The sequence below is a fragment of the Coregonus lavaretus genome, assembly GCF_964263955.1.
Source record: "Coregonus lavaretus genome assembly, chromosome: 31".
Lineage (NCBI taxonomy): Eukaryota > Metazoa > Chordata > Actinopteri > Salmoniformes > Salmonidae > Coregonus > Coregonus lavaretus.
In genome coordinates this window covers 20976538-20990466 of record NC_140018.1, presented here as the reverse complement: position 1 = coordinate 20990466, position 13929 = coordinate 20976538, and the positions used below count along the sequence as shown (strand labels likewise).

The following is a 13929-nucleotide window of genomic DNA, read 5'->3' as shown; positions in this document are numbered from 1 at the left end:
TAAGGGTAAGATAAGGGAGAGGCAGAAAATGATCGACCATTAGATAATGTTTTTCAGCCTTTCAGCCTCAAATAGTGGTTTTAACTGTTCTCTTTAGGAATTAATGACGTGTCATACTGTTTGTCCTCATGAGCAATAACAGGCCTCCCAAGTCCACAACACTCTTCTGGTTACTTAGCTGGATGACACTGGATTGCTCTGGCCCTCCAAGAGTCTGTCCTGTTGAAGAGGGATGGATGTTCTGCTGGTTGTTGACCCTGCCTATCTCCCTCCATTACCCCTCCCCCCCTGCCCCTTTCACCCTCTCACCTCCCTCACCCCCCTCTCCAGGCTACGATTTCGCAGCCGTTTTAGAGTGGTTTGCCGAACGTGTGGACCGCATCATCCTCCTGTTTGACGCCCACAAGCTAGACATCTCAGACGAGTTCTCGGAGGTCATCAAGGCCCTGAAGAACCACGAAGACAAGATCCGGGTGGTTCTAAACAAGGCTGACCAGATCGAGACGCAGCAGCTGATGAGGGTTTATGGCGCCCTCATGTGGTCGCTGGGGAAGATCGTCAACACGCCCGAGGTCATCCGTGTCTATATCGGGTCGTTCTGGTCGCACCCACTGCTCATCCCTGACAACCGTAAACTGTTTGAGGCAGAGGAGCAGGACCTGTTCAAGGACATCCAGTCACTGCCCCGCAACGCTGCCCTCAGGAAGCTCAATGACCTCATCAAAAGGGCACGGCTCGCCAAGGTAAGCGCTGAACTCATACACATGCACACACACGCATGGACGGACACACATGCACACACACATTCTCTCAGAAAAGAGTGGAAAGGACTCCTAAGCACAATGTCATTTTGGCCTGACTAGGAAGTTCTCTTTTATTAAGTATTAAGTCATTTTTCCAAAGAGAAGAAAAGTATTTGTTAAAGAGGTCTTTGAATGGAATAGTATCTCAAGAGAGACCATACAGTTGCCCTGACTGACCAGGAACTATAATATAGTGACTCACTATGCAAGAGTAATGAGTGCAATCACACCCACTTTGTTAGAATACGATAACCTTCCCCTACAGAGCGGAGCTGCCATCCCTCTCCTCAGGGGAACATTATGTGACTGCATGGTGAGATGAGGGCTGGTACAGTGGCTGTACCCGGATACCTTCACAGCTGAGCTACACTGTAATAGAGTCATAAAGCATTGGTGACACAGAACCCAAAGTCACACCAAATCAATTATCAGTCATAGGTCACTACTGTTCACTTGGCGTAGAGACTCATGGAAAAACCTTGACTTCAACCCCAGATTCATCTTACATTTTTTGGGGAGTATGATTTTTTCCCAGGACACAGGAATTATGTTTTATTTATAACTCACTTCATGCAGTTTGGAAACAAATCCTATTTTTATTAAATTTTTTACTAGTCAATAAAAAACGGTTAATTATAATTTTACAGCAATAGAAATCATTCCACAAGGACTAGGTTTTATAAGTCATTATATTGATGATTTTTTCTTTTCTTCAAGCTAGATAGAAAAATGAATAGCAAGGACAGTTGTTCTGTGGTCAAGGCCTACTGGCTGACCGATGGATGAGCATCCAGGGATCACAGCAATGGTCAGGATAAAGACAGGTAATTTAGGCACTGGGTGTGTCCAATACCATCAGATGATTAACAATCAGCCTCACATGAAGAATCTCACTCCCCAATGCTGAATATATTACCCTCCCGGACAGCCATACACCCTAACACCACTATGCCTCTGTGATGACCTAGCCGTGAGTTGTGGCCGATATTGTGTTGCCACCAATCTCAGGCAAACGTGATTTGCAGTACAATATTATCACCCTATGGCTAAACAAACAGAGAGGGTGTGTGTGATTACGAACAGTGGGGAATGTTTAATTGATGAGCTGTCATAATTCCTGGGATGTCCCTGACCTTACAGTGGGATTCAACTGGATCTACATGTGCAAGCATGATTCGTGGCTGGGGGAGGGATGAAGGGATGATTGAGGGAGTTGGATAGTAGAGCCAAGCAGGGAGGTGGGGGGATATTGAATTATGTGCAGAAAGACCTTGAGAGAGCATCAGCAGTGTTTGTTCTAATAACAACGAGACCTGGGGTGTATTCATTACGGAAACCGTTTACCGTTTAAGAACCAAACTGAAGAATACAGAGCAAAATGAGAGTTTCTATTGGACAAATTCAGGTAGGGCCCTCCTCAGGTGGCTGTTCAACAGGATGTCTGAGCCATCCTCCCCTTAGCAGCCTCCACTGCCCCTGTCCCCCTATTCCCCGTCCCCTGGTCCCTGTCCTGTCTCCTGTCCTGACCAGAGAGGTGGTCTTCCTCTGCTGTCAGCAGCAGTGTGCTCATCCATCCGCCTAAGTAGAAGTACTGTTACTTTAATGACATTTTACTCAAGTAGAAGTAAAACTACTGGTGTAAAAAACGACTCAAGTAAAGGTAGAAAGTAGCTCATTTAAAAATCATTCAGACTGAAAGTAATGTAGTTACTTTTAAAATAAAAACATTAATCTTATAGCTAATTTCCCTAAGGTTACCTGAACGTTGTTACACATCATTTTTTTCTGTACAATAAATTGAATGAAGAAGAGAGGAAATAATGTACAAAATGAACTAGGTTCCTTTATTGTTTGAGTTGCAGCAAGGCACATCTGAATATAAAAAAAACAAAAAGATTTGTCAATGATAATCATATTTGAAAATACATGAAACATTCAAAGCTATTAAAATGTATTGATGAATTATAAGCAATACAAAATAAAGTGCATAAACAAAAAAATCACTTTTCCTCACTCATTCCGTCCCTCTTTCCTTCCCTCACAAACTCCCTTTTCCCCTCACTCACAAACTCCCTCTTTCTCTCATTCTCTCACTCACTCAAGGCCAAATGGGGAGTGCCAGGGCACACTGGACCTACCTAAAGGATTTGATGTCAAATTAGCTCTGGAGGCAACAACAGAACACCATGGAAATAAAGATTAATGAGCAAACCCCCCTGAAATAGAGAAGGGGCTATAGATGTTGCATTAGATTGATAAACTATACACTCACCGGCCAGTATACCCATCTAGTACCGGGTCGGTCCCCCCTTTGCCTCCAGAAGAGGCTGAATTCTTCGGGGCATTCTACAAGATGTCGGAAACGTTCCATAGGGATGTTGGTCCATGTTGGTCCATGTTGGTCCATGTGGATCCGGCGCGCCTGGCACCGACGATCATACCACGCTCAAAGTCGCTTAGGTCACTCGTTTTGCCCATTCTAACGTTCAATAGAACAGTAAATGAATGCCTCGATGCCTGTCTGCCTGCTTTATATAGCAAGCCACGGCCACGTGACTCACAGTCTGTAGGAACAAACCATTTACGTGAATGGGGTGGTGTACTTAATAAACTGGCCGCCATATATATAGGCTACATGTACAGAGAACATCAGGTTGTGTAGTGTTCCTTGAGCAAAAACAAAGGAGTTCTGTTCTAATGCCTTCACTTCTCTCTGAACTTGCTGTTCAGTTTCAGCAGGAGCTGATTTTCCAAGTGAAAAGAGTCTATCCTGGCTCGCTTTGCAGTGAAGAGCCGTCCAACACAGCTAAAAAGATTCTCACAGGCGGCAGAGGAAGGCAGGCCTCTGTTCAGTTTGAGGGACACACATCTGAAAGTAGAGTTGAATTCCTTTCTGTCTGTATGGAAAGGAATGAAGCAAGTCCATCTTGTCTGACACACAGGCAAGGTACCCATCCAACTCCCCTGTTTGTATGCACAGCTTGATTGGCCTGTATTGGTGTGATGATGTGTGACATTTTATTTAATTGGTCACTGACTAGAAACGATTAGCAGTTTTTTTTTGCCTCCAAGGGGCTCTCGCAAACTTTCCGTGCCCTCATGATCTACTATTATGGATAGCCTACAAAATTGTACTCTTTAACAGATGGTTTCTAAAAGGTAGCAAAGTACAATACTTCATTCAAAACATACTTAAGTAAAGTATAGTCAAATGACTGCCTTTGAAAAATACAAAAAAAAGTACAAGTACTCGGAAAAGCTACTCAATTACAGTAACGAGAGTATTTGTAATTCGTTACTTCCACCCCTGCACCTACTATTGTTAAATTGCTTTTATTCCTCATTAAATGCAGTCAATAATGTCTGGAGCAACTGTTGAATATCAACAAAAACATTGTGGCCTTGGATTTGAGTTGCTGTTGCCGTTTCACTGCTTGAAACTTGTTTTCCACTTTTAGTATTCCTTATCTCAGCAATCATGTGTCTTTTCATTTTTAATCTGTAGTTCTCCTTTCAAATCCACATACTATGTTCAGTATTGCATTCAGATATAGCATACATAACATGTGAAGTTCTTCTTTCATGGTGAATTATCTCTCAGAAATCTCAAGGAGAGCCAGTCGTGTGATGAGGTTATTTTCCCCTTCACCTCTCAGTTCTAGGAAACCCTAAGGAAAGGGAACCTCTTGTGTAGCCGGATGTGATACCTGCCACATGCACCCTCATAAAACTGCTTTAAGTGCCTCCTTCCTGTTTGAATGTTTATAATATCAGGTATTTATTTTCAGTTTCAATGACTTTGGGAGATTAAGGGAAATATTAAAGAGCCCTTAGTGGCACAACAGACACATAAACAAAACTATGACCCAAGAGGAGCTGGCTGCAACCCCTGTATGGGAAACACTGCATTACTTGAGTGATTTCTCTCTGCCCCACTTGGTATTAACAGTCCTGTTGTTTTCTGCTGTTTCCTTGTAGGTCCATGCCTACATCATCAGCTCTCTGAAGAAGGAGATGCCAAGTGTGTTTGGAAAGGAGGGCAAGAAGAAGGAGCTGATCAACAGCCTGGGAGAGATCTACAGCCGCATCGAGAGAGAACACCAGATCTCCCCTGGAGACTTCCCCAACCTCAAGAAGATGCAGGTGAGATAGACACTCTGATAGATACACGTGGATTCTCCTGAGTAAGGTATAATAGTAGATGTATAATGCAGCATATGGGCTGGACAGACAACATCATAGCATGTATACCTAAAAGCCTAAAAGTATGACTACAAACATGACTCACATTGTCATGTTTACCAAGAGAGCCTGATTGGCTTTGGAGAAAGCCCACAATTTGTGCTGTTTTCAAGCAAACAAAACTGAGCTAACACACCAATGTGTCTGCCCTACTGGGACAGACTGCTTTGAGCCATGGTGACAAAACAGCTACTTTCTGATTGGCTGTGATCAGCCATTACATCTGAACCACCCCCAGTGCTTTCCTCACTATCATGACTTGGCTCAGGGTAGAAAATAAACAGCAGTCATGTTGATCCTTTCTGACATAAATGTATCTCTGATGCACAGACCAGGACAGTCATGTACCTTGTTCTGACTCCCTCTCAAACATTAGAGACTGTAAAGATGTATCAACGAAGATCAGCTTTACCCTGAAAACACAGCTCTTTTGACCTGTAACCTCTGCCCTCTCTCCGCTCTTATAGGAGCAACTGAATGCCCATGATCTGAACAAGTTCCAGCCCCTGAAGATGAAGCTGCTGGACACAGTGGATGACATGCTGGCCCATGACATCGCCAGCCTCATGGTGCTGGTCAGGCAGGAGGAGACCAACCGACCCCAGCAGGTGGTGAAGGGAGGGGCCTTTGACGGCACCCTCAACGGGCCCTTTGGCCATGGCTACGGCGAGGGTGCCGGGGAGGGCATCGATGAGGCAGAGTGGGTGGTGGCCCGCGACAAGCCAATGTACGACGAGATCTTCTACACACTGTCGCCGGTCAATGGGAAAGTGACGGGCGCCAACGCCAAGAAGGAGATGGTGAAGTCCAAGCTGCCCAACACTGTGCTGGGGAAGATTTGGAAGCTGGCTGACATCGATAAGGATGGGATGCTGGATGATGAGGAGTTTGCCCTGGCCAATCACCTGATCAAAGTCAAACTGGAGGGGCACGAACTGCCCGCCGACCTCCCCGGTCACCTCATCCCCCCCTCCAAGAGGAAAATCCCTACTGAGTAGACCCCCCCCCGCCCCCGCCCCCAGCACCCTCACCTCCCCAGGGCACTGAAGAAGAGAGGGAGTGGGTAGGAGGAAGGGCAGTGAAGGATCTTTGGGGGGTGCGGGGGTAAATTCATCAAGGTTGGACAACCACGCTTCAACATGAAACAAAGACAAGCAGAAACTTTGTGGTCATGCTTAGTGAGAGCAAAAAGATTGAAAGTGTTGGCTTGCTCTTCTGATCTATGTATGATTATTATGATTTTTTGTTTTTATTAAACTGGGTTGAAGGGGGTAAAGGTCATGGTTCAGAGTTGGGGGAATTGATAGTGGACTCACACTGACTGCACCACCCGCATACCATATTGTTACACACCCCCACTGAGAGTGTGCTATCTGTGACACAATAACCTGCATTATCATTGGATACATGAGCACTGTCTGTTTCTCAAGCATAAATGATTTGTATTTTATTTGAGCCTGAATTTTAACCTATGTCATATCTCCCTTTGCATAAAATAGGCATGTTTCAAAAAGGATAAACTTAATCTTAATAATCCTGGTACTTATCACCTGAAAATACAATAACGGTAAAATGTAGTGAAAATAACCCTTTTTATAAATTGGTAGTATAGACATATGATATGTTCTTCTTGTGAACAGGCAGCATCCTAAACATGCAGGCCCTTCATAGCCTGACCAAGAGACTGTTACAACTGTATAGCTGTCATGTCGTAAATCTGAGAGTTGGTAGACCATTAAATGTATGGTGTTTGAAATTGCTTTCTAGTAACTTGTATCCCTGTCCAACGTTTGAATGTTTATACCTACGTATTTACCCTATTATTTAGAGTACTTCACTGTTGAGGGAAAGAGACTTCAATCTTTCCACAGACAAGGAGGTGAACTGACAATGGAGATTATGTTTGTGTCATGTTCTGGCTTTTCCGATGGGACGTAGAATGCATACAAATATTCCCCTGTTCATCTCGCTCACTGGATGCATAACTCATTAAAAAGCAAAAGGTTTTAAATCAGCACTTTCATTCAAATATCTTACTCAGATCGCTTCCCTCAATAGATAGCACAAAAAAATAGTTATGTTCTTCCTATACTGTGACTTTCAATGTTTTTCATACAGTGTATATCTACCATAGAGACTGTTCTAGGTTCTATATTCTATGATATCCACTAGTGTTGTAGTTGAGACCACTTCTGGATATTATCCACCATAAAGAATATGTCATAATCCAAATACCCTGTGTTAGTGTACCTGATTGGTCAGAAACAGAAAGATTGAATAGGTCAGAAATATATGGGTATTGTATGTAGAAAAGGCCCACTAATTGCGTGTCCAGGGCAAGTTTCATTTCGTAGCTACGGTAATACTGTCGGTTATTACTGGGATCATGGTGGGGGAACACTTATCTGAAAGGAGTTCTTAAGGGCAACTGATACAGTATGTTGAGGGAATATACAGCACACAGTATGTAAGGGCTCTATTCAATCCGTGGCACTGAAGTTCCGCTTTATAGCGCGATTGACAATTAAAGGCAATGTTCCCGCGGTCGCGGAGACTGCATTCACGGTAAACGCTGCATATGCCGACTCGATCGGAATGAGAGTTTCTCCAACTCTGTACACAAGGGGTAGGTTTCTTTCTCTGGCTGATATGACTGATACTATTTTCTCCTGCTGTGTATCTGTTGCTGCTGACAGTACGCTATGTAACCTGTTGTCATCAATTTGAGTAGATCTTGCAAATGATACGGTAACCAATAAAGGCGACAGAGCTAAGCATTTCTCATTCTGGTTCCTGCTTTTGTTTTGACTATCTTCAGTTAGACTACTTGTATTCCTGAGACACTCCCTTTCCAGATGTCAGGGAGCTATGAATCTACATGGACACAAGTCAGATGACTGTTTTCATGCACGCCATTAAAGAGATGTATTTTCAGTCAGATTGCAGCTCCTGATTGTATCTCACGTCACCTGTGCTCAACAGTTATGCTTCACATGTACACAACCCATTCAATGATCACTACATACAGTGCCTTGCAAAAGTATTCATCCCCCTTGGCGTTTTTCCTATTTTGTTGCATTACAACCTGTAATTTAAGTGGATTTCTATTTGGATTTCATGTAATGGACATACAACAAATAGTCCAAATTGGTGAAATGAAGTGAAAAAAATAACTTGTTTCAGAAAATTCTAAAAAATAAATAACGGAAAAGTGGTGCGTGCATATGTATTCACCCCCTTTGCTATGAAGCCCCTAAATAAGATCTGGTGCAACCAATTACCTTCAGAAGTCACATAATTAGTTAATCTAAGTGTCACATGATCTCTGTATATATACAGCTGTTCTGAAAGGCCCCAGAGTCTGCAACACCACTAAGCAAGGGGCACCACCAAGCAAGCGGCACCATGAAGACCAAGGATATCTCCAAACAGGTCAGGGACAAAGTTGTGGAGAAGTACAGATCAGGGTTGGGTTATAAAAAAATATCTGAAACTTTGAACATCCCACGGAGCACCATTAAATCCATTATTAAAAAATAGAATCTGGCACCACAACAAACCTGCCAAGAGAGGGCCGCCCACCAAAACTCACGGACCAGGCAAGGAGGGCATTAATCAGAGAGGCAACAAAGAGACCAAAGATAACCCTGAAGGAGCTGCAAAGCTCCACAGTGGAGATTGGAGTGTCTGTCCATAGGATCACTTTAAGCCGTACACTCCACAGAGCTGGGCTTTACGGAAGAGTGGCCAGAAAAAAGCCATTGCTTAAAGTAAGAAATAAGCAAACACGTTTGGTGTTCGGAAACCAGATTGCATAGCGGAGAAGGTACGGTGGGATTCGAAATGGACGGTGATCTGTTTGTTAACTTGGCTTTCAGATAGTTTTGAAAGGCAGGGCAGGATGGATATAGGTCTGTAACAGTTTGGATCTAGAGTGTCACCCCCTTTGAAGAGGGGGATGACCGCGGCAGCTTTCCAATCTCTGGGGATCTCAGATGATATGAAAGAGAGGTTGAACAGGCTAGTAATAGGGGTTGCTACAATTTCCGCGGCTAATTTTATAAAGAAAGGGTCCAGATTGTCTAGCCCAGCTGATTTGTCGGGGTCCAGACTTTGCAGCTCTTTCAGAACATCAGCTATCTGAATTTGGGTGAAGGGGCAAGTTGTAGCGGGGGATAGCCAGGTGGAAAGCAAGGCCAGCCGTAGCAAAATGCTCGATTATTGTAGATTTATCGGTGGTGACTCGTGTTTCCTAGCCTCAGTGCAGTGGGCAGCTGGGAGGAGGTGCTCTTATTCTCCATGGACTTTACAGTGTCCCAAAACGTTTTGGAGTTCGTGCTACAGGATGCAAATTTCTGTTTGAAAAAGCTAGCCTTTGCTATCCTAACTGATTGTGTATATTGGTTCCTGACTTCCCTGAAAAGTTGCATATCGCGGGGGCTGTTCGATGCTAATGCAGTACGCCACAGGATGTCTTTGTGCTGGTCAAGGGCAGTCAAGTCTGGGGTGAACCAGGGGCTATGTCTGTTCTTAGTTCTGAATTTTTTGAATGGGGCATGCTTATTTAAGATGGAGAGGAAAGCACTTTTAAAGAACAACCAGGCATCCTCTACTGGCGGAATGAGGCCAATATCCATCCAGGATACCCGGGCCAGGTCAATTAGAAAGGCCTGCTCGCTGAAGTGTTTTAGGGAGCGTTTGACAGTGATGAGGGGTGGTCGTTTGACCGCGGACCCATTACGGACGCAGGCAATGAGGCAGTGATCGCTGAGATCCTGGTTGAAGACAGCGGAGTTGTATTCAGAGGGTAAATTAGTCAGGATGATATCTATGAGGGTGCCCATGTTTACGGATTTAGGGTTGTACCTGGTAGGTTCCTTGATAATTTGTGTGAGATTGAGGACATCTAGTTTAGATTGTAGGACGGCTGAGGTGTTAAGCATATCCCAGTTTAGGTCACCAAGCAGTACGAACTCTGAGGATAGATGGGGGGCAATCAATTCACATATGGTGTCCCGGGCACAGCTGGGGGCTGAGGGGGGTCTGTAGCAAGCGGCAACAGTGATAGACTTATTTCTGGAGAGGTGGATTTTTAGAAGTAGAAGCTCAAACTGTCCGGGCACAGACCTGGATAGTATGATAGATCTCTACAGTAGATTGCAACTCCGCCCCCTTTGGCAGTTCTATCTAGACGGAAAATGTTGTAGTTGGGGATGGACATTTCAGAGTTTTTGGTGATCTTCTTCACCAACTCTATGATTGATGTTTTCCTGTTTGTTGCATCACACTCCTCTTTCCTATACATTCACATGGCCGATACTTCCACATTTGTCAACTGTGTTGGACACTAGGATCGAGCCATCCAGAATGTGATGTTTATGTGTACTTGGAGGGCAGAGAGTGGCTCCATCATCCTGGACCAGAGCAGGGAGATGGGAGTTGGGCTGGAGGGATCCAGTGTGTTTCCCTCTTCCCTGGCCCTGCCCTGTGCCTCATGGCCATGGGGAGGTGAGTCACCTCAGATACTGCCCCTGATCTGCACAACATCCCAGCTACATGCACACAAAACAGTCATGGTCATGAGAAGCTATGTGGCGCCATGTGTCCCCTTGATGAGAACCCACCCAAATGACAAATAGATGCTGTTGTACAGTTGATCCCATGGTGACAATAACACCTCCACAATGGTGACAATGATGTTCAGCAGCATACCACCCTGCATCCCACTGCTGGCTTATCTCTGAAGCTAAGCAGGGTTGGTCCTGGTTGGTCCCTGGATGGGAGACCAGATGCTTCTGGAAGTGGTGTTGGAGGGCCAGTAGGAGGCACTTGTTCCTCTGGTCTAAAAAAAATAGTAGGGGTGTTAACCCTGGTGTCCTGGCTAAATTCCCAAGCTGGACCTCATACAATCTTGGTCACCTAATCATCCCTAGCTTCCAATTGGCTAATTCATCCCCCTCCTCTCCCCTGTAACTATTCCCCAGGTCGTTGATGTAAATGAGAATGTGTTCTCAGTCAAATTACCTGGTAATAAAAATAATGATGTGAAGAAGAATGTAATGATCTGACATTTCCACTTTCACTGTATAGACTGAGTATCAGCATGGCTGTCAAAACATTGAGAAAAAGGGAAAGCTGAATATTGCCTGTTGTCACAGGAGACCCTGTAAGTGTGGTTTGAGGGAACGGTGGAGGCCCAGCCCTGGAGTCAGGGCAGGCCACTGGCCTTGACATCCACACGTTTGTTTTACTATCCTTGTGGGGACTAAACAATTGATTACCATTCAAAATCATATTTTCCCTTAACCTAACCCTAACCTTAAGCCCTAACTCCTAACCCTAAACCTAACCCCTAACCCTAACTGTAAACCTAACCCCTAAGCCTAGAATAGCCTTTTTCCTTGTGGGGAACAGGGAAATGTCTCCACTTGTCCGAATGTTCCTTGTTTTACTATCCTTTTGAGGACTTCTGGTGCCCACAAGGATAGTAAAACCAAACACACACACACACACACACACACCACAGACACACACAGGGACCTGTAGAGGAAGATGAGAAGTACACCATACATCGCAAACATCCGGCACTCTCTCCACTTCCTACAGGAAATGCTGCCCCCGTCGCAGCTGTAATCTCTGTCAGTGTCCCTTTCCCACCCATACAGCCGACCACTTATTTTGTAATTTTTTGGACATAAAAGACTAAAAACACCAGGAAATCAGCTCAAAGTTATTATTATTATTTTTCTTTTATATTCCCAAGTATTTCCATGCATTCTAGAGAGACACGTGATCGTATACAAATTTAAGCAAGATTTGAAATGATTATGTTTTAATTAAATATCTCTGTTTGGGCTTCTTGCAGTCTACAAATGATTTGTAATTATGTTCCGGCCTCCCGATCATCCGCTCAAGAAAAAAATCGTCCCAGGGCTGAATCTAGTTGATCATCCCTGCTGATTTCATGTAATACACATACACAAAATAGTCCAAATTGGTGAAGTGAAATGAAAAAAATTACTTGTTTCAAAATATTCTAAAAAATAAACAACGGAAAAGTGGTGCGTGCAACCAATTACCTTCAGAAGTCACATAATTAGTTAAATAAAGTCCACCTGTGTGCAATCTACAGTTGAAGTCGGAAGTTTACATACACTTAGGTTGGAGTCATTAAAACTCGTTTTTCAACCACTTTCAACCACTTAGGACATCTACTTTGTACATGACAAAAGTAATTTTTCCAACAATTGTTTACAGACAGATTATTTCACTTAAAATTCACTGTATCACAATTCCAGTGGGTCAGAAGTTTACATACACTGAGTTGACTGTGCCTTTAAACACCTTGGAAAATTCCAGAAAATGATGTCATGGCTTTAGAAGCTTCTGATAGGCTAATTTACATAATTTGAGTCAATTGGAGGTGTACCTGTGGATGTATTTCAAGGCCTACCTTCAAAATCAGTGCCTCTTTGCTTGACATCATGGAAAAATCAAAAGAAATCAGCCAAGACCTCAGAAAAACAATTGTAGACCTCCACAAGTCTGGTTCATCCTTGGGAGCAATTTCCAAACGCCTGAAGGTACCATGTTCATCTGTACAAACAATAGTACGCAAGTACAAACACCATGGGACCACACAGCCATCATACCGCTCAGGAAGGAGACACGTTCTGTCTCCTAGAGATGAATGTACTTTGGTGCGAAAAGTGCAAATCAATCCCAGAACAGCAAAGGACCTTGTGAAGATGCTGGAGGAAACAGGTACACATGTATCTATATCCACAGTAAAATGAGTCCTATATCGACATAACCTGAAAGGCCGCTCAGCAAGGAAGAAGCCACTGCTCCAAAACCGCCATAAAAAAGACAGACTACGGTTTGCAACTGCACATGGGGACAAAGATCGTACTTTTTGGAGAAATGTCCTCTGGTCTGATGAAACAAAAATAGAACTGTTCGGCCATAATGACCATTGTTATGTTTGGGGGTGGGCTTGCAAGTCGAAGAACACCATCCATACCGTGAAGCATGGGGTGGCAGCATCATGCTGTGGGGGTGCTTTGCTGCAGGAGGGACTGGTGCACTTCACAAAATAGATGACATCATGAGGAAGGAAAACTATGTGGATATATTGAAGCAACATCTCAAGACATCAGTCAAGAAGTTAAAGCTTGGTCGCAAATGGATCTTCCAATTGGACAATGACCCCGAGCATACTTCCAAAGTTGTGGCAAAATGGCTTAAGGACAACAAAGTCAAGGTATTGGAGTGGCCATCACAAAGCCCTATAGAAAATGTGTGGGCAGAACTGAAAAAGCGTGTGCGAGCAAGGAGGCCTACAAACCTGACTCAGTTACACCAGCTCTGTCAGGAGGAATGGGCCAAAATTCACCCAACTTATTGTGGGAAGCTTGTGGAAGGCTACCTGAAACATTTGACCCAAGTTAAACAATTTAAAGGCAATGCTACCAAATACTATTTGAGTGTATGTAAACTTCTGACCAACTGGGAATGTGAAAATAAAAGCTGAAATAAATCATTCTCTCTACTATTATTCTGACACTTCACATTCTTAAAATAAAGTGGTGATCCTAACTGACCTAAGACAGGGAATGTATACTAGGATTAAATGTCAGGAATTGTGAAAAACTGAGTTTAAATGTATTTGGCTAAGGTGTATGTAAACTTCAGACTTCAACTGTATTTGACATTCTAGTCTATTGCATTTCCAACATGATTATATATTCCCTATATCAGCATGAACATGTTTTTATAGATAAGGAACAGCCAATGTTACAGTTGTCACAGTTGCATTATTTGGTTGACAAAGCTGTGTCACATGATCTGTCACATGATCTCAGTATATATACAGCTGTTCTGA

The 13929-nt window shown here is 43.6% G+C and overlaps 1 protein-coding gene across 2 annotated transcripts in view; it reads left to right on the top strand.

The window, feature by feature from the left end:
• LOC311106699 (EH domain-containing protein 3) overlaps window positions 1-7829 on the top strand; it is a 32199-nt gene extending 24370 nt beyond the window's left edge. For both annotated transcript variants that reach the window (XM_084149094.1, XM_084149093.1), the window contains 3 exons: window positions 331-743; window positions 4782-4946; window positions 5513-7829. In XM_084149094.1, coding sequence (XP_084005220.1) covers window positions 331-743; window positions 4782-4946; window positions 5513-6043 — 1109 coding nt within the window. In that variant the 3' untranslated portion in view covers window positions 6044-7829. The remainder of the gene's footprint in view (window positions 1-330; window positions 744-4781; window positions 4947-5512) is intronic.
• The last annotated feature ends 6100 nt before the right edge of the window (window positions 7830-13929 follow it).